This window comes from Microcaecilia unicolor, chromosome 2 (genome assembly GCF_901765095.1).
Source record: "Microcaecilia unicolor chromosome 2, aMicUni1.1, whole genome shotgun sequence".
NCBI classification, from domain to species: Eukaryota; Metazoa; Chordata; class Amphibia; order Gymnophiona; family Siphonopidae; genus Microcaecilia; species Microcaecilia unicolor.
This window is the reverse complement of record NC_044032.1, coordinates 442,741,943-442,761,028: the sequence shown is the minus strand read 5'-3', so window position 1 is coordinate 442,761,028 and position 19,086 is coordinate 442,741,943. Positions and strand designations below refer to the sequence as shown.

Below are 19,086 nucleotides of genomic sequence, written 5' to 3'. Positions count from 1 at the left end.
CTTTCACCTAGAGTTGGGCACTGATTCTGGAGCTACATGCTATTCTTTAAGGGACATCCATCCTGGAGTGCCCTTTATAGAATATCATTCAGTGCCACTTACTGAGTCTAGCCATAATGTATTTCATTACATTACATGGCATTTGTATCTCACACATACCATTAAAGTTCAGTGTGGTTTACAAAAGAATAAACTGGGCTAATTCCAGGAACAAGTACAGATCATTAAAAACAACCAACCAATAAAAACTAATTAATTTATACTCCATTTTCTAAATAAAAATGTTTCCAACAACTTTTGAAATGCTGTATAGTTAAATCACATTTGAATTTCTATAGGTAGATCATTCCAATTACTGGCCACCAAATATGTAAATGAACCAGCAAACAAATCTCTTATAAACCACCTTTTTTGGATCTGGGCACTGAAGAGTTAAAAAAAAACATCTGGATCCTGGACGAACATTTCTAGTGGATAATCGAACTAGACTTGATATATAAGCAGGTGTTTCACCACATATATTTAGAAAAAAACAATCAACAAAGCTTAAAAACAATATGTCCCTGTACTGGTAACCAGTGCAATTGCAACAACAATGGGGCTATCATACTTGGATACCTTAAACTTCAGTTCACATATGTTTCTAGGATCAGGCAACAGTGGGTGGGAGGGTGAGAGAGAGAGACAGAGGCAATAGCGGGAAGGCATTAGGCCCAGTGGGCAGGGAAGGTCAAGTGTGGAGCTGGGGAGGTTTAGCCTTGCCAAGCCCCTTTTATGGGGTGCATACAGGTTCCATGATTCCACTATCATAACAGCAAAGTTTTTAAAATTAATACAAGTTTTCACTTTTCACAATTTCTTTTCTCCATTTTGAAATATTCATAAGCAATATCAGAAAATCTAAGGAGAATTTGTTAAGTATCACAATCCAATTGTTAACTAATTCATCATCATTCAAAAACATTTTTGGTGCTTTGCTTATGTGTAAATCTTTAGGTATTCTTTGGATCCTACAATATTCCAAAAGGTTCAGTGCAGACAAATCTTTTACTTAGGTTGATCACTTCCTCCTATCATTTCAATTGGTCATCTCCATTTGTCTGGTTCATTGAAAAAAAAATATTTTGGAATCTGATTGCAAATAACAACCTTGTCCAAAGCTGAGGATGTTGTCTCATACAGTGATATCCATAAGGCACAGGTTCCAAAACCTGTCCTACAGTCCTAGGGGAACCCCAGCTGTCAGTTTTTCAGGATATCTGCAATGACTATTCATAAGATTGCTTCCACTGCTTGCAAATTTCTCTCTTGCGTATTCAGTGTGGATATCCATAAAACCTGACTGTCTGAGGTTCCCCAGAAAAGGTTTGGGAACAACTACCATAAGGGCTCAAAAAATCTGAACAGTCAGAAAGAAAGGCAAAAATCTAACAATGAGTAATTAGATTTAAAAAAACAGAGTTAGATAATGTCTTTATTGAAGATGCGAGAATCAGCTGTCCATCTACTACTACTATTACTTAACATTTCTAAAGCGCTACTAGGGTTACGCAGCGCTGTACAATTTAACATAGAAGGACAGTCCCTGCTCAAAGAGCTTACAATCTCTTGGTAACCCATTCCTCAAGGGATTAACTTTTCTATTGTTCCTTTCCAAATATTTTCCATTAATAAATGTTGCCTATTTCTATCATGAGGAGACATTATTATCATACTGATCTGATTTCTTGATTATTGCTGTCTCTGGACATTATGCAACTTCACTCTTTATCTATCATCCAATGCCTGTACAGCTTCAGTGTTGCCACTTGTTGCTCCGATTCCCCAACCCACCCTTGGATCTGATCCCTCCCTTCGGATCCAATCTCCCCATACCCCCCCCCCCCCCATGTTTCTGATTCAGCGATCATGCAGTTAGTGTGCATCTAAGTCTGATTCGGTGGCTATGCAGTGAGTATACAGTTGAGAACAAAACATGCTAATAGTTGATTCCTCTCCATGCAGTGGACCTGCTGGGTTTGCTGAAATGGCGCTCAAATCCAAGCCTACTGAAAGAGAATCTCAAGAAGCTGATGAAGGTGGATGGAGGGGAAATTATGAAGGTAAGCCTACCTTGGGAATCAAGTTTCTATGTCCAGGACCCCCCATTCCTTACTTACACCTTTGCCCTCCTCCTTTTTGCAGGTTCCCTTTCTCTTATGTGCCCTCACCTTTCTTACCATGTCTGCTTTCTGTCCTTCAGTATCTTCATACCTTTCTTATGCTGCCAGTTTCTCTGTCTCCTTCATACTGGCTATTTATCTTCTATTCTATTTGTTCTCCCAACTTTATAAATACATTTTTCTTTTGTCCTCTGCTTTCTTCTCCATTCTCACATTTTGCCTTGACCACGCTTTTCTTTCCTCTTCACAATCTCCTCATCTGTATGCACTTGTAAATCTTAAGTCTGACCCTCTCTGACTTCTCTCCTGACAATTGCTTGGTTCTTAATACATTCTCTTCTTTGCCAACCTTTTTTTTTTTTAAATCCTTCTCTCCTTTGTTTTAATCTTTGCATATTTCCCAGTTTCTCCGTCTGTCTACAGTGGCACTAACATTGCAAAGATGAGCTGAAATAAGCTACACAAAACCTTTTCTAGGTCGCAAAAAAGATGAACATTATCAATTTTAATGATTGTGAATAGAAATCAAACAAAATAAAACATGGAAAAGAAAATAAGATGATACCTTTTCTATTGGACATAACCTAATACAGTTCTTGATTAGCTTTCGAAGGTTGCCCTTCTTCGTCAGATCGGAAATAAGCAAATGTGCTAGCTGACAGTGTATATAAGTGAAAACATTCAAGCATTACTATGACAGTCTGACAGGGTGGGAGGATGGGGGTGGGTAGGAGGTATGCATGGGGACATCAAAGCATATCATTGATATTCTAACAGGATGGGTGTGGATAGGTGAGGGGTGGGGTGATCAACAGAGACATACAGCTTTATGGTTTATAATGGGTTAGGAACCCCAGATCCTTGTTAAGTCCTTTCTGTTGGGTGTTAAAATATTCAATCATTATTTTCATTTCCATGTTTTATTTTGTTTGATTTCTATTGATAACCTTAAGAGTGGACTAACACGGCTACCACACTCCTCTAATTAATGATTGTGAAAAATCAGTGATATTGCTTGGAATTTGGATTACTCTAAGCAAGCTCTGTCAGAGCAACTCCTTACTTCACACTCATTTGTCGACTCAGTCACATCGGTGCTACCACACTTTCTATCTTTTATTTTCACCTTAGTACTCAGGTTTTTTGTTCATGTCAGCAGATATTCACAATAGGCCAGCACTGTGACCTTTTTTTTTTTTTTTTTTACTGTGCTGGGGACTCACAACACTTAGAAATGCAGAGAATATTGATTCATTTTCATTTGGGTCCTTATCGCTGTTGCTGCACAATGTTGAAACAGTAAGTAAGGAAATTCTGATGGAGGGGATAAAGGTGCTTTGGAGTTGAGAAAGAAAGACAGCTGCAAAAGATGTGATAGCTAATCTCTCCCTTTTGGCATATGTTGGCATCTCAATTAACCCTGTAGTTTTTCATTCTTCAGGCCATCTCTTACAAAGCACGTTTTACCCTCTGTAGCTCTGTGCTACTAATACTGATGGCATGTTTATACAAGCTGGATGGTGGCACTGCTGTTATTAACTCACTTGCCACCCCAGGCATGCTAAGAAATCAGCAGGAATCCATTCATATAAGAGAAATGTCTTTAGCTGGGTGGGAAGAACCCTGTCTTTCTTACATGCACCTTTGGATTCATTCTGTCACACAGTGGAAATGAAGTGTCTCCAAATCCTGGTAGAAGGCTGTCTCCTTATCTTAAATCTCCAGAGCTTCCTCTGTCTTACACAGCCTGCAGAGTGTCTCCATATTTCAGTGGCTGTACCTTTATCTGTGTTTGGTATTGTGGTGAGATTGTGCTAGGTTGAGAAGCAGATAACATATTTCACAACACTGTTTCTTTTGTTATCAAGTATCCCAGTCAGTATTCTAAATGTAATAGCAGACATGAAACTAACTAAAAATGTGTTAAGTACAGTCAACCCTTAATTTAACAGACTAATTGAGGGGAGGAGGTGTCTGTTAAATTGAATTGTCTGTTAAATCAAAATGTCTGATAAATTGTGTTTATGCAGTACCAAAATTCTGTTAAAGCATTCAATTTTATATTTTGAAGTGCAATACTATCAGTTATCATATTAAAACCCACAAATTCAGCTGTAACCATCAAATAAACTAATTTCAGCACTGCTGTTATATAACATAGTCGCTACGAATTTACACGTAAAACAATGGGGAAGAACCAAACTGCATATAACTTGATGAGTTCCCAACTTGTCCGTTAAATCGGGGTCTGTTAAATCCAGGGCTGACTGTATATGCATATATGTAAAATGCTCTCCCAGTCTTGCTGGACATTTGCCTGGGAGGCTTCATTATGGTTGCTCTGTTCTGCTTGATGGGCAAAGAAGAATCTTCACAGTTTCTTTTTGAATCTCTTGCTGACCCAGGGTAGTCCTTTACAGAAAAAGGTTCAATGTAATCCTGGGTTCATTGAATTGTAGGTACAACTGGAGTAAAGGTCCATCTAGCCCAGTATCCTGCTTCCAACAGTGGCCAATCCAGGTCACAAGTACCTGGCAGAAACCCAATTAGTAGAAACATTTCATGCTACCGATCCCGGGGCAAGTAGTGGCTTCCCCATGTCCATCTCAATAACAGAATATGGACTTTTCCTTCAGGAACTTGTCCAAACTTTTTTAAAAACCAAGATACACTAACTGCAGTTACTGCATCCTCTGGCAATGAGTTCCAGAGCTTAACTGTTCTTTGAGTGAAAAAGTATTTCTCCTATTTGTTTTAAAAGTATTTCCCTTAATTTCATTGATTGTCCTCTGGACTTTGTAATTTTTTTAAAGAATGAAAAATCGATTCACTTTTATCTGTTCTACACCACTCAGGATTTTGTAGACCTCATTCATACCCCCCCCCCCCCCCCCCAGCCATCTCTTTTCCAAGCTGAAGAGCCCTAACCTCTTTAGCCTTTCCTCATATGGGAAGCATTTCACCCCCTTTATCATTTTGGTCACTCTTCTTTGAACTTTTTCTAATTCTGCTATATCTTTTTTATGAGATATGGTGACCAGAATTGAACACAGTACTCAAGGTGAGATACCATGGAGCAAAAATGATGCATTACAATATACTTGTTCTTATTTTGCATCCCTTTCCTAATAATTCCTAGCTTCCTGTTTGCTTTTTTGGCCTCTTCCAGCATCAGCAATATATTCATAGGATTCCTAAAGTAAACTTTCAGACTGTGTCAGGGCAATCACTGGACTCAGCAATGTCCCAGGGAAGGGTTGTTTTTGGTATGCTTCTTCCATTTCAAGTTTGCATATTGACACACTAACTCAAAAGTGTGATTCAGAGTCTCCTTTGACTTGGCACTCAGAGTGGTTGCCCTTCTTGCCCACCTTCTGCCCTGGTATATACCTTAAAAGGAAGAGCAACCTAATGGTTAGAATAGTAGCCCGATAAGCCAAAATTTAAATCCCAATGATATTCCTTTACAACTTTGGGCAAGTTATTTAATCCTTCCTTGCCTCGGGTGTGTAAGTTCTTTATGCACATGGAAATACCTACTGTACCTGAATGTACCTTGCCTTGAACTACCCGGTGAAATTACATATACCGAAGAGAAAATGACATTGACCCAGACTCTATCTCCCACCTTACCTTCCTCTTTATCACATGTCTCTACCTACCCATCCATCCTATTACTATGTTATACTTTAATTTCATACTTTACATAACAAAATTCTGTGTTACCTATTACTGAGCTCTTTCCCTGTGACTGTGTATGCTGATTATCCCAACACAGGGCCACAGATTCAAAATGGGGGTCAATATAGTATAATTAACCTCTGGAACTCTTTGCCAGAGCAAGGGGTAAAAACAGTTAATGTAGCTCGGTTTAAAAAAGGTTTGGATAAAATGAAGGAAGAGCACATAAACCATTATTATTAAGGTAGGCCTGCAGAAAGTCGCTGCTTATCTCTGGGGTTAAGTAATATGGAATGTTGCCAATTTCTGGGACTTTGTCAGGTATTTGTGACTGGAACTGGCCACCCTTGGAAACGGGATACTGGGCTTTATGGTCCCTTGGTTTGACCCAGTAAGGCAACTCTTAGGTTTTTACATTCTTATGATAGTGTATTGTACTTAAACTCTATAAGGAAGTGTTCAGAGATTTCTGCAAATCAACATATTTGTAGTTAGAAAAGGCTTTTTTTTTTTTTTTTTGCTGGTTTTCAGAATAGGATAGAGGTGCGCAGTTTTAATGCCTTCTCCACCTCTACCCATCCCCAAACCACACAGACAATTATTACATACAAGTTGTAGTTAGGCCACTGAAAAGAAACTGAATTCAATAATTATCTTTTTTTTTTATTGACCGAATGGATAATGCAACTACATAACATGCTGAACTCACTATTTCTATCTGTAATTCCTTTGTCCCATTGTTCCTAATTTTACTGGTTTTTCTGCCTCTTCTCCCAGTTCTCTGTAATATTTTTATGTCTTTGTGTAGCTGTTATCAGTCCACAGGAGAAGTATTCTTATTGGTTTTATCTTCTCCAGTTCCTACAGGACACTCTGGATGCTCTTTTCTCCATTATGATGGAGCATTCTGATACAGATACCTACGACACTCTGGTCTTTGATGCCCTGGTGAGTAAATTAGTTTGTTTGTATTTCTAGACTTACACTCATTGCATTAGAACTCTAAAAGGATGGGTGTAATTGTACAAAGATGAAGTTGTAACCCAAAGAAGCAGTAGTGCTGTTGACTCAGGGCTCAAAGAGAAATAAACAGCAGTGGTATGATTGCCTAGGTAGACCAGTAGTGAGGGATTTAGGTCACACTTGGGGCAAATATGACAAGAGGGTTGAGAGGTGGAATATATATGGGCTGGAAGGGAGTTGGTTTGTTGATGCATTTCAAAAATTTTCTATGTACCTCTATCAAAAAAGGATGAATATAATCTAGGGAGACTGAATGGGCCATTTTGGTCTTTATCTGTTGTCATTTATTTTGTTACTGTATTACTATGGGGCTCATTTTCAAAAGAGAAAAACGTCCAAAAATGTCCAAAAACTGGCATAAATCTGCATTTATACGTTTTTCTCACATAAATGTCCAAATTGGTATTTTCAAAACCAATTTTTAGTTGTTTTTCTATGAAGTCCATCAGAAATGTATTTAAATCACAAGGGAGTGTGTCAGGGGCGTATTAAGGGCAGGATCTGGGCGTTCATAACACCTGGACGTTTTTCTGCCTTAATAGAACAAAACAAAAATATCCAGGGCTATAAGTTGGATGTTTTGGTCTAGATCCGTTTTATTAACAAATAAACACAAAAAGTACCCTAAATGACCAGATGATCACTGGAGGAAATCAGGGATGACCTCCTCTTACTGCCCCCAGTGGTCACTGAACCCCTCCCACCTCCAAAAAATGTGATTAAAAACATTACTTACCAGCCTCAGATGTTATACTTAGGTCCATTAAAGCAGCATGCAGGTCCCTGGAGTAGTCTAGTAATGGGTGCAGTGCACTACAGACAGTGGACCCAGGCCCATACCTCCTCCTACCTGGTACACTTGTGGTGGAAAATGTGAGCCACCCAAAAATCACAAGAAACCCAGTGTACCCACATATTATAGGTGCCCCCTTTACCCATAAAGGCTATTGTAGTGGTGTACAGTTGGGGGTAGTGAGTTTTGGGTGGGTTTTGTGGGGCTCAGCAGACAAGGTAAGAGAGCAACAGTGAGATGTATACCTGGGAAAGCAATGCCAGACCACAGGGAAAGGGAAAGAGGGGTGGAGAGAGAAGGGAAAGCGATGCCAGACCACAGGGGAAGGAGAAGGGGAAAGGGGAGTGGAGCGAGGAAGGAAAGTGATTCCAGACCACAAGGGAAGAGAAAGAGAAAGGGGGGGTGGAGAGAAGAGGGAGAACGATATGATGCCAGACCACAGTTGAAGGGGAAAGGGGAATGGAGAGAGGAGGGAGAGCACTGCAATGCCAGGCCACAGGGGAAGGGGAAAAGGGTGGAGAAAGGAGGGAGAGTGATGCTGGACCAAAGGGGAAAGAGGAAGTGAGAGCAAGGATGAAGAGAGGGAGTGGAAACTGGTCCCACTGGAGGAAGGGGAGGGGAGAGAGAAGGTGGGATGCATGAGGGAGGGGAGACTGGGAAAATGCTGGATCTGGGGATGGGGAGAATGAGATACAGTACTATGGGGGCAGGGGAAGAGAACAGGGAGAAATGCTTCCCCTTCTTTCTTCCTCTCTCCTGCACTCCCACCACAGTGCCAGCAACAAGGGAATGGGGGGGGGGGAGGGTTGGGGACACAGAGAGTAGATGCTGAACATGGGGGGAATAGGGACAGGGACACAGAGGGCAGGTTATGGACAGGAGAGATAGAGGGGCATAATCGAAAGGGATGCCCAACTTTTGCTGAGGATGTCCTCGCAAAACGTCCAGTGGAGAGGTGGGGAAACCCGTATTATCGAAACAAGATGGATGTCCATCTTTCAGGTCAATAATATGGTCAGGGACGCTCAAATCTTGGCATTTAGGTCGTTCTTAGAGATGGTCATCCCTAGACTTGGTTGTTTCTGATTTTCGACAATAATGGAAACCAAGGATGCCCATCTCAGAAACGACCAAATGCAAGCCCTTTGGTCATGGGAGGAGCCAGTATTCGTAGTGCACTGGTCCCCCTGACATACCAGGACACCAATCAGGCACCCTAGGGGGCATTGTAGTGGACTTCATAAATTGCTCCCAGGAACATAGCTCCCTTATCTTTTGTCCTGAGCCCCCCAACTCCCCCCCAAAACCCACTACCCACAACTGTATACCACTACCATAGCCCTTACGGGTGAAGGGGGGCACCTAGATGTGGGTACAGTGGGTTTCTGGTGGGTTTTGGAGGGCTCACATTTACCACCACAAGTGTAACAGGTAAGGGAGGATGGGCCTGGGTCCGCCTTCCTGAAGTGCACTGCACCCACTAAAACTGCTCCAGGGACCTGCATACTGTTGTCATGGAACTGGGTATGATATTTGAAGCTGGCATAGAGGCTGGCACAAAAGATTTTTAAAGATGTTTTTTGAGGGTGGGAGGGGGTTAGTGACCACTGGGGGAGTAAGGGAAGGTGATCCTCAATTCTCTCCGGTGGTCATCTGGTCAGTTCGGGCACCTTTTAGTGCCTTGGTCATAAGAAAAACAGGACCAGGTAAAGTCATCCAAATGCTTGTCAGGGACGCCCTTTTTTTCCATTATGGGTCGAGGACACCCATGTGTTAGGCATGCTCAAGTCCCGCCTTCGCTACACCTCTGACATGCCTCCATGAACTTTGGTCATCCCTGCAACGGAAAGTAGTTGACGCACAAAATCGACTTTCGATTATACCGATTTGGGCGACCCTGTGAGAAGGATGCCCATCTTCCGATTTGTGTCGAAAGATGGGCGTCCTTCTCTTTTGAAAATGAGTCTGATAGTGAGCCAGAGGGAATGATGGTGGACATGAAGAGCAAAAAAAGTCAAACAAACAGGAGATAGTGGAAAGCAGAAGATGGATATGGATTCGGGTGGAGAACAGAGGAGAGATAAAGATGGAGAGAGGGGGAAATGCTGGAATGCATCATGTGAAAAGGAGAGGGGGCTCAGGCTGGATGGAAGGGAAAGAAGGGGCAGGCAGTGGATGGAAGGGGCAGAGAAAGGATAGATAGATAGATAGATAGATAGATAGATAGATAGATAGATAGATAGATAGATCTTTAGGCTACAGTGGTATTGTAGCTGTGGTATTAGAAAATGTAAATAAGGTGATCTTTTTATTGGACAAATTTTAGTACAGTTTTGACTAATTTTCAGAGACCAAAACACCCATCCTTAGGTCAGGGTAAAATACCATGTCAGCAGTATACTGTAGTGACCTGAGGAAGGAGGTTTTGACCTCTGAAAGCGAACTGAAAAATGTATTAGTCCCAATAAAATGATATTATCTTATTTTCCGTTTCTTATTTTATTTCTATTTGTTAATTTGTAAAGTGGTGATTGTGACAGTTTGGGTTTTTTTTCAAATTTGCATCTGCTATTTTTATATTTATATTTTGCACAGTACTAGGGGGCATGCATCACTGTTTCTGTGGTGTTGCATTGTATGTAGAATGTGGCTTCTTGGGGTTCAGTTTAATTTTTGTCTACATATTTCTATTTTTAGTTTGTGGTTACTTATTGTATACTGGGTGAGGATGTATCTGAGTTCTTTGTTTATGTAAAAGACGTGGTTTTATGTTGGCAGGATCATTTAATAATCTGGCTTGTTTAGTTTTACAATGGGTGTATTGATGTTCTAGTGCTCACTGCAATTTTTAAGATGCTGCCTTTTCCTAGGTACGCCCTTGTTGTGTAACTCACGGATTATTACTAAAAATCATTTTTCATATAGAGGAGGGGATATTAAAAAATGACCGGTCCCGGGAATAAATCTCAAAATGACAGATTGCTTTTCAGTGTCATTACATTTCACTCTTTTCCCCCTAGTGTTAATAGCTATAAAGCTCCGGTCAGCTTTGAATCTGTGGGCTTTTGGTTAGAAGGCTGCTACTTTCCTGAAGAAATATTCTGCCTCTTGAGAGTTTAGTATAGCCAATCTATGCCTAGCTGGTTCTTCTATTTCTGGTAATAGTTCCTTTTTCTTGATTGGCTCTTTGCTTTCACTAATACTTGTATGCCTTTTTGTACTGGATGCATTTCCTGGATATACAATGACATTATGACTTACTTTGAGCAATTTTACCGCGTCTTGTTTATTTATTTTTATTTATTTGTTGTATTTGTATCACACATTTTCCCACCTATTTGCAGGCTCAATGTGGCTTACATCGTTCGGGAGGTGCGTTTGCAGTCTCCGGTGTTTACAAATACAGTGATGTTGAGATGAGATAAAGTTCATGTGGGACAGCCTCATAAGGTCGTTGAACAGTGGGAGAGTTGTGTTTTGTGCATTTTGAATTCTAGTGTTGCAGAGATCAGGCATTTGTTGGGTTGGTAGGGTATGCCTTTTTAAAAAGATAAGTTTTTAGTGTTCTCTCCTAGTATTCAAACTTCAGGAGTCCCTACTAAGAGCTCTCTGATAGAATCAACCAATCAAAGTAAAAGTACTAAAAGAATGACTCTGAAATCTAAATAAAAAAAAAACTGATAGAAGAACTCTGCTAAATTTGAGACCAACCCAAAAGGTCAGGCTAGAAGCTGAAAACCTGGTAGAACCATCCCATTCCAAGTTGTGCATTGGATTTCTGGCCCATTTCATTTAAGGGCTTTGAAGATCAGACATATAGTTTTAAATTTAGTCCTATACTGTACTGGTAACCAATGAAGTTTTTGCAGACATGTTATGATGTGATCACGTTGTTTACAGCCTTTTGTCAGTCTTGCTGCAGTATTCTAAATCAACTGGAGTTGGTGCAAACTGATTGTAGTCAGACCAATGTAGAGTGAATTACAGTAACCCAATCTTGATGTTATCATGGCAAAACCACTGTGACAAGATTTGCCTTCTAAATGTATGGATTAATGTGTTGGGACTGTATTGACTCCCCAGGGTAACTGCAGATCTCTGGCCCCCTTGGGCTGTGGGTGCAGTCTTTTTGGGGGTGTTAGTAGAAAATTATGATTGGCACAGGGTCCTGTTCTCATAAGCACTGCTGGCATTCTGGCTAGCCCACCAGATCCCCTTCCTTGATAGCCAGGAAAACCTTGGGCTTAAACTTCTGTCTTTTGATCTCATGATTGTTCGGTACTTAAAACAATTTCTTGTAAGCTCATGGCCTGACTTGGCCTTCTTTGCTCTGCTCAAGTGCATAGGTTCCAGTTCACTCTGTACTTGTCCCCAGCATTGGTCCTCCAGGGTGTGGCTTAAATATGTGACCCTCTGCATGTCCTCCTCTGTTGTCCAGCTGGGCAAACTAGACCACATGTTATTGATTTCATGTCTTTTCAATACAAACAGTAATGTTGGTACACACCTTCCCATACAGACACACAGGCTTAGGTCTTTGTGTCCGTTCTTGGAAACAGATGCACTCCATATCCTAACACATGCATTAGTCCTTATGAGTATTGATTATTGCAATGCTCTCTTTAACAGTATAAATCAAAGAGAGCTATGGCAGCTACAAATTAATACAGAACATTGCAGTAAAATGAATAGTAGGCGGGTGGAAATACGTTCATGTTAGTCCCTTCCTGAGGTAGAAACACTGGCTCCTGGTACAAGTTCATGTGCAATATAAAATCCCGATCCACAAAACGTTTATATCAGGTCAAACTCCTATCCTATCCCAATATTTATTGCCCTACTTCCCAACCCGGGACTTGGGTTCAATTCTTTTCCCGCTGAGATTCACCAACTACAATCTTGTTCAGAGTTCAGGGCAGTAAGTAAAACCTACTTTTTCAGAGAAACATATGGGGTAAGTCCTAAATGTTTATATTGTTTTTTGGTTTCTGTTTTGATAATTTGACCCCTTTCCTTTTTCTCTTTATTTATCAGCCATTGGGACCATAGTCCATGATGATGACATTTGGCCTGCTGGACCCCTGCCTTTCCCTTTTTTCCTCTGTCGAGCTTTGATAAATTGGCGTCACCAACTCCTCCCCTCCCTCCCCCAACCCATCATTTCCTCCTGTTAATTCTTTATCTTTGCTATGATTACTGTAGTTCCTTTCCATAGTCTCTCTTAATATTTATTATTTAATCATTGTGAACCACTATGATGGTACTAACCCTTTAGGTGTACATCAAGAATAAAGAAACTTGAATCTTGAACCTTTACTTGATTTATGGGATATGGAAACCGAGAAATATAGCATGACAAAAAAAATTATGGAAAGTGATAAGGAGTTCCCATCTTGCCCCTTGGTTTTTCCAAAGAGTTTGATTCTTGAAAAGAGAGCTTTGCTGATTTAAAAGGAAATCAAGAACAGTCTGAATGCAGCAAACAGATTTACCAAGATAAAATGAATAACTATAAAATAGCAGTGAGAAAATGAAAAAAAAAAGAGAGACTTTTTTTCTGGTAAAATTCAAAAAGCTCTACTAAGCCAGCTGAGCTATTTGCCATTGTGAAGAAGTTATTACAGCTATCCAGTAGAGTGGAGGAGTAGCCCAGTGGTTAGTACAGTGGACTTTGATCCAGGGGAACTGAGTTCAATTCCCACTGTAGCTCCTTGTGGGCAAGTCACTTAACCCTCCACTGCCCCTGGTACAAAATAAGTACCTGAATATATGTAAACCGCTTTGAATGTAGTTGCAAAAAACCTCAGAAAGGCAGTATATCAAGTCCCATTCTCCATTTCCCTTGTGGCAGAAGCTAGTCCTTAGGCCTCAGAATTTGCATGATTCTTAATATCAGATACCTGTCTTATTCTCTTGGATTCCTGTTAGGGTCTCGGGATATTTTTTACTTTGCCTGATGACGTTGGAATTACTATCAATCATGCTTCTTATTCATTGGGGGGCCCTTTTACAAAGGCACACCAAAAAGTAGCCAGCAGTAGTGTAGGTTCATGTATTGAACACATGTTCAACCATTTCTCCACTGTGTCTGAAAAAAGGGTATTTGGGGGGGGGGGGGGGGGGGGTGCTGCGAAATGGACATGTGGCAAAATGAAAACCAGTGCATGTCTATTTACAGCCTGAGCCTTGTATGTCACCCATTGACTTAGCAGTAAGGGCTAACACATTACGCATATGGTAACCATCCAGTGCACGCCAACTGCTGAGTATAAAATTATTTTCTACTGTTGGTTTTCAGTGCATACCAAACTCGGAATTACCGCCAGACGTACGCGCTAGCCAGGCGGTAATGCCAGTTTGACACACCCTGCATTCACGTAGGTCCTTACGTGCCTTTGTAAAAGGGCCCCTGGATAAGGTATCAGTTCCCACTGTAAAACTATTGCTTGAGCCTCTCGCATAGCGTATGATGTTGCTGTTCATTCTTTGTTACAGGAAGTAAGTACCATGCCTGTTGAACCAAAACAAAAACATACTTGGTTCTTTGAGTAATTCATCAAACTGTTACCTGATTTCCAACTTAATGTTGTTTTTCTTTTTGTTTGTTTTTAATTGATTGATTGAGTTTGTGGTTAGCAATTAAACAGATAACTGGCAGCATGGTTTCTAGAAATATAGTCCAGAAACAGTTCTTTTGACTGTCTTTGACTCAGTTAATGTATGGCCTTGGGAATAAGAGATTGCTTGTCCCTTTATATTTGTTGATATAGTCCATCCTCAGATTTTGTTGCAGAAATTAGAATAGGAGGTACAGTTTTAAGATGGTTCACATCATATCTGACAGGTGGACAGCAACAAGTAAGAATTAACAGTGATCTATCTGAGTGGTCTGAGACTAAAGTTGATGTACTGCAGGGTCTTGCTTTATCTGCCTCATTGTTTTACATTTTTAAGTTTTCATTTTCTCAGAAGCTCTGCAATCTGAACATTATGTTTTGATTATATGCCAATGACATCTTGTTTGTCCATTTCTTGTAAGTACTGATGTGCAAGTTCCTGAACTTTGCTGCTGACTTTCATCGTATTTTGGATAGTTGTTCTGAAATGATCTTTCTATAAATGTTAAAAAGATTGAAACATTGATTATTCTTTTGGACAAAGAATAATTTTGTTCCTCCAAAGAAAATCAATGCTGCAGGTCATGAAATTTTAGCTGAATTGGGAATTGTAGTTTAACTTTTTTGTCTCAGCTACGGAAGGTCAATGGTAATGTAATTTTAAAACTCTGTATGGTTTGTAAACTATGCTACATACTCCCACCTGATACTGTTTCATACTGTTGATTGGATGTGAGTTCTTCCAAAACTGTATTATTGCTATCTGAATCCACTACAAAAATCACAATGGGTGTGGTAACACAAAATATATATTAATCTGAAAAAAATGTCCCACTATCTAAAATAATATAGAAAAGCAAATAGGAAGGAAAAGCCTCAGGGCCCTGTTTAATAAGCTGTGCTATAGGCATGCTAAATTTTTAGTGCTCGCCAAAAATTAGTGTGCGCTAATGCTAGAGACACCCATGCCTACAGCGCAGCTTAGTAAACAGGGCCCTCAAAGAACTCCGAGTCCATTCAAATTTTAGAGCTATAATGATCTCTTCATCATCATTGGCAAAAACCTTCCTTAAAGCAGCACATTAACAGTGTTCAATATCGGTGATACACAATGCAAATAATACATTCTTGTATAGAAAAACAAGTTTCTCTTCAACAGACACGCTTATCTTAAAATGCATCTCAGCCAGCTTCTGAATGAGTACTTAGGCTTTTGGAGATAGCATAAAACTCGGCAACCAGAGTCTAAGACCACATATCTCCAGTTTTGTTGAATTTGTACTGGCTTCATGTTACATTTTAGCTACAGGTTGAGTAACATGGAACCTCATTTTACATAGAATATATCAGAACTGAGATATCCGGGTTGGGATACACTCAGTTCTAGATGCAGAGCCTCATTTAAAATACCTGTAAGAGTGCAAATACTGTATAACTAAGTTCAAATTCAATATTTTTTGGTATACTGCCTATAAAGAAAATATAGCTAAGTGGTTTACAATAATTAAGACAGTGGTAAAAGGGATGGGGGCAAAAGAATAACAGACAAACATGAGCCAGTAGGAAAAACAAGAGGAGAGATACAATAAACTTGAAGGGAAAATTAGGGTTTGCAAACAAAATAGTTCAAGCATTGTACCTTCAGTCTCCAGTGCAAAGTAATAAGGAAATGATAGGATCATGAAAAATCAGGGAAGGCTAATGACAAATAAAGGGAGTCTTTTACTAAAGCTTGGCTCAAGTTATCTGCAGCAGGGCCCATTTTATTCCTATGTGCCCTGCTGCAGATAACTCAAGTTAAGCTTTAGTAAAAGACGTCCGAAGTGCTTTAAGTACAGATTTGAAGCTAGAGAGAGATGGTTCAAACTTTAAATATAAGGGAAAGCTGTTCTACAGGGACACGGAGATACACTAAAAAAAACAAACAAAAAAAACCCCATTGTTTTGTGGAATTGAAACAAATCTGGCAAGAGGAAGGCATGACCAATAGCCATTGTTGTGGATCTGGTCAGTCAGTACAAGGAATCCTATAAGCTACAGAGAGCAAGTGTTCATTAAGAAAGAGAGGAGAGACATGGTCATACTTCCACAGAGGAGCTTATTGACAGTTTTCTGTAAGAGTTTCAAGTTTATTAAGGTTTATACTTCACCCATCAAATAATAATGTCTGAGCAGCTTACAAATGATATTAAAGGGGGAGGGGTGCAGTAAAACTGGACCTTGAGGGAAGAGGGAGGAACTACAATAATGAAAGGAAAGAAGGGAGGGAATGTGCAAAAGGAGTTGAAGCCTGCAGATTTGGGTGGTTGTGTGTCCTGCATAAAGAGAGTTACAGTGATGTAATTTTGAAGTCACAAGAGCCAGAATGAGGGTTCGAAGAGCCAAGGGTTGAAGTATGGAATGGCCGGCACATTCAGCGGGAGCAGCAATATTACAAATATAAACATGAGGTTCCAGCATATATGGGTGGAACTAAGTGGCCATGTCACATTTTCCATATGTAAGTGCCATCACTTCTATGTGTAGCTGCCTCATTTTGCAAACCTACAACATGTAAGTGCCACCAATTAAGTAGTATGGCCACAATTTTAATGTAGTTTCATTTTCCAGGAAGAAATAAACTACATGGGATTAAGTAGAATGACTCTATTAATCTCTTGGGTAGAACCCTGACCGAAACATGCACTTTAAACTGGTGCAAAATCTGACATGGATATTTTTCTTCTTTGTAAAATGGGCAATACACTGTAGATTTTAGTCCCACCCAAACCATACCCCTTGCTGGTGTAAATAGCAGTTTTCTAAGACTGTTATCGCACATATATCAGATATACACATGTAAATGCTGCTATTTACACATGGAAATATTTCTAAAATATTGACCATTGTATGGTATTTACAGTTTTACATATCTGGAGGAACTTTGACCTGTAATTCCCTCTTCAACTTTATGTTTCAGTTGGAGAACTTAGTCAACAAGGATTACTGTCCATTTTACCTTTGAAAGTTGGAAAGAAACCGATTGGCGAGGGGAGAGGTGACTAAGTGGGAGGCCAGCAAGAAGCAGATTGCAGTAGTCTCAACGAGAGGTGACAAGGGTGTGGATGAGGGTTTTGGTAGAGTGCTTGGAAAGAAAGGGGCGGATTTTACGGATGTTGTAAAGAAAGAAACGACAGGTCTTGGCGATCTGCTGGATATGAGCAGAGAAGGAGAGAGAAGAGTCAAAGATGACCCCAAGGTTTCGAGCGGAAGAGACAGGGAGAATGAGAGAGCCATCAACAGAAATAGAAAACGGGGGGAGTGGGGAGGTGAGTTTGGGGGGGGGGGGGGGGAAATGAGAAGCTCGGTTTTGGTCATGTTTAATTTCAGGTGGCGTTGAGACATCCAGACAGCAATGTCAGACAAGCACGCTGAAACTTTGGTTTGGATGCAAGGTGAGATATCAGGGGTAGAAAGGTAGATTTGGGAGTCATCAGCATAGAGATGGTAGGGAAAAGCCGTGGGATGAGATTAATGAACCAAGGGAAGAAGTGTGGATAGAAAAGAGGAGGGGACCAAGAACAGAACCCTGAGGTACACCGACAGGCAGAGGGATAGAAGTAGAAGAGGATCCACCAGAGTGAACACTGAAGGTGTGGAGGGAGAGGTAGGAAGAGAACCAGGAAAGGACAGAGCCCTGGAATCCAAGTGAAGACAGGGTATCGAGGAGTATGCTGTGATTGACAGTGTCAAAAGCAGCGGAAAGATCAAGAAGAATGAGGATGGAATAGAGACCTCTGGTTTTAGCCAATAATAGGTCATTGGAGACTTTAGTAAGCGCAGTTTTGGTTGAATGGAGAGGGCGAAAACCAGATTGTAGTGGGTCAAGAATAGCATGTGAGGAGAGAAAATCAAGGCAGCGGTGGTGAACAGCATGCTCAAGTAATTTGGAGGGAAAAGGGAGGAGGGAGATGGGTCGGTAATTAGAGGGACAAGTAGGGTTGAGTGAAGGCTTCTTAAGGAGAAGTGTGACCACAGCATGTTTAAAGGCAGTAGGGACAGTTGCAGTGGAAAGTGAGAGGTTGAGAATGTGACAGATAAAAGGAATAAGAGCAGGTGAGATGGCATTAAGAAGGTGGGTGGGAATGGGATCAGAGGAACAAGTGGTACATTTTGAGGAAGAAAGGAGAAGTGTAGTTTCCTCTATAGTAACTTCAGGAAAGGAGGAAAAGGAATGAGGGGAAGGAGAGAGAGGGGAACGGACTAGTGGAGGGAGAGGTGGCGAGGTAGAGAATTCAAGGTCTATCTTTTGAATCTTGTCTTGAAAGAATTCAGCAAGGGTCTGAGGAGATAATCCAAACAACATAGCAACCTGTTTTTCTGCGATTCTAAATTCTGGAAAATTGTCTACCAGAAGCTGAACTAAAAATCTGAGATGGACTTGGAATGTAGTCACAGAAATGAAGACCTTCGTACATTCTGCCAATGCACTGAGGCATGCAATCAATCCCTGTGACCTAGAAGTGAAAGATGCTGTGTCCCTGGACTGATCCCACGAGCCATCAAGTCACCTTAAGTTGTTTCTTTTCACTTCCACTGCTCAAATCTGATATTGGAGCTACCACAGTTGGAGCGTTTGATCTCTCCCTGCACAGCAGCTGAGGCTGATGTTCTTAATATTCTATTAAAATTCCTCCCAGCATGGTGTGAGATAAGCTTTTTAATAAATGAATCGGTTTGTATTTCAGGGAGAAGTGTCTTTTATTTTATTTTTCTGCCAAAAAGCCAAAAGTGTGAATCAATTTGTCTGTGAAAGATGGAGAGATAGAGA

At 40.6% G+C, this 19,086-nt stretch overlaps 1 protein-coding gene across 1 annotated transcript in view; it reads left to right on the top strand.

Annotated features, from left to right (window-relative positions):
- Nucleotides 1–19,086, top strand: part of LOC115461208 (dedicator of cytokinesis protein 2-like) — a 1,592,043-nt gene that overhangs the window by 307,011 nt on the left and 1,265,946 nt on the right. Inside the window, 2 exon segments of the mRNA XM_030190877.1 lie at nt 2,005–2,102; nt 6,702–6,791. Coding sequence (XP_030046737.1) covers nt 2,005–2,102; nt 6,702–6,791 — 188 coding nt within the window.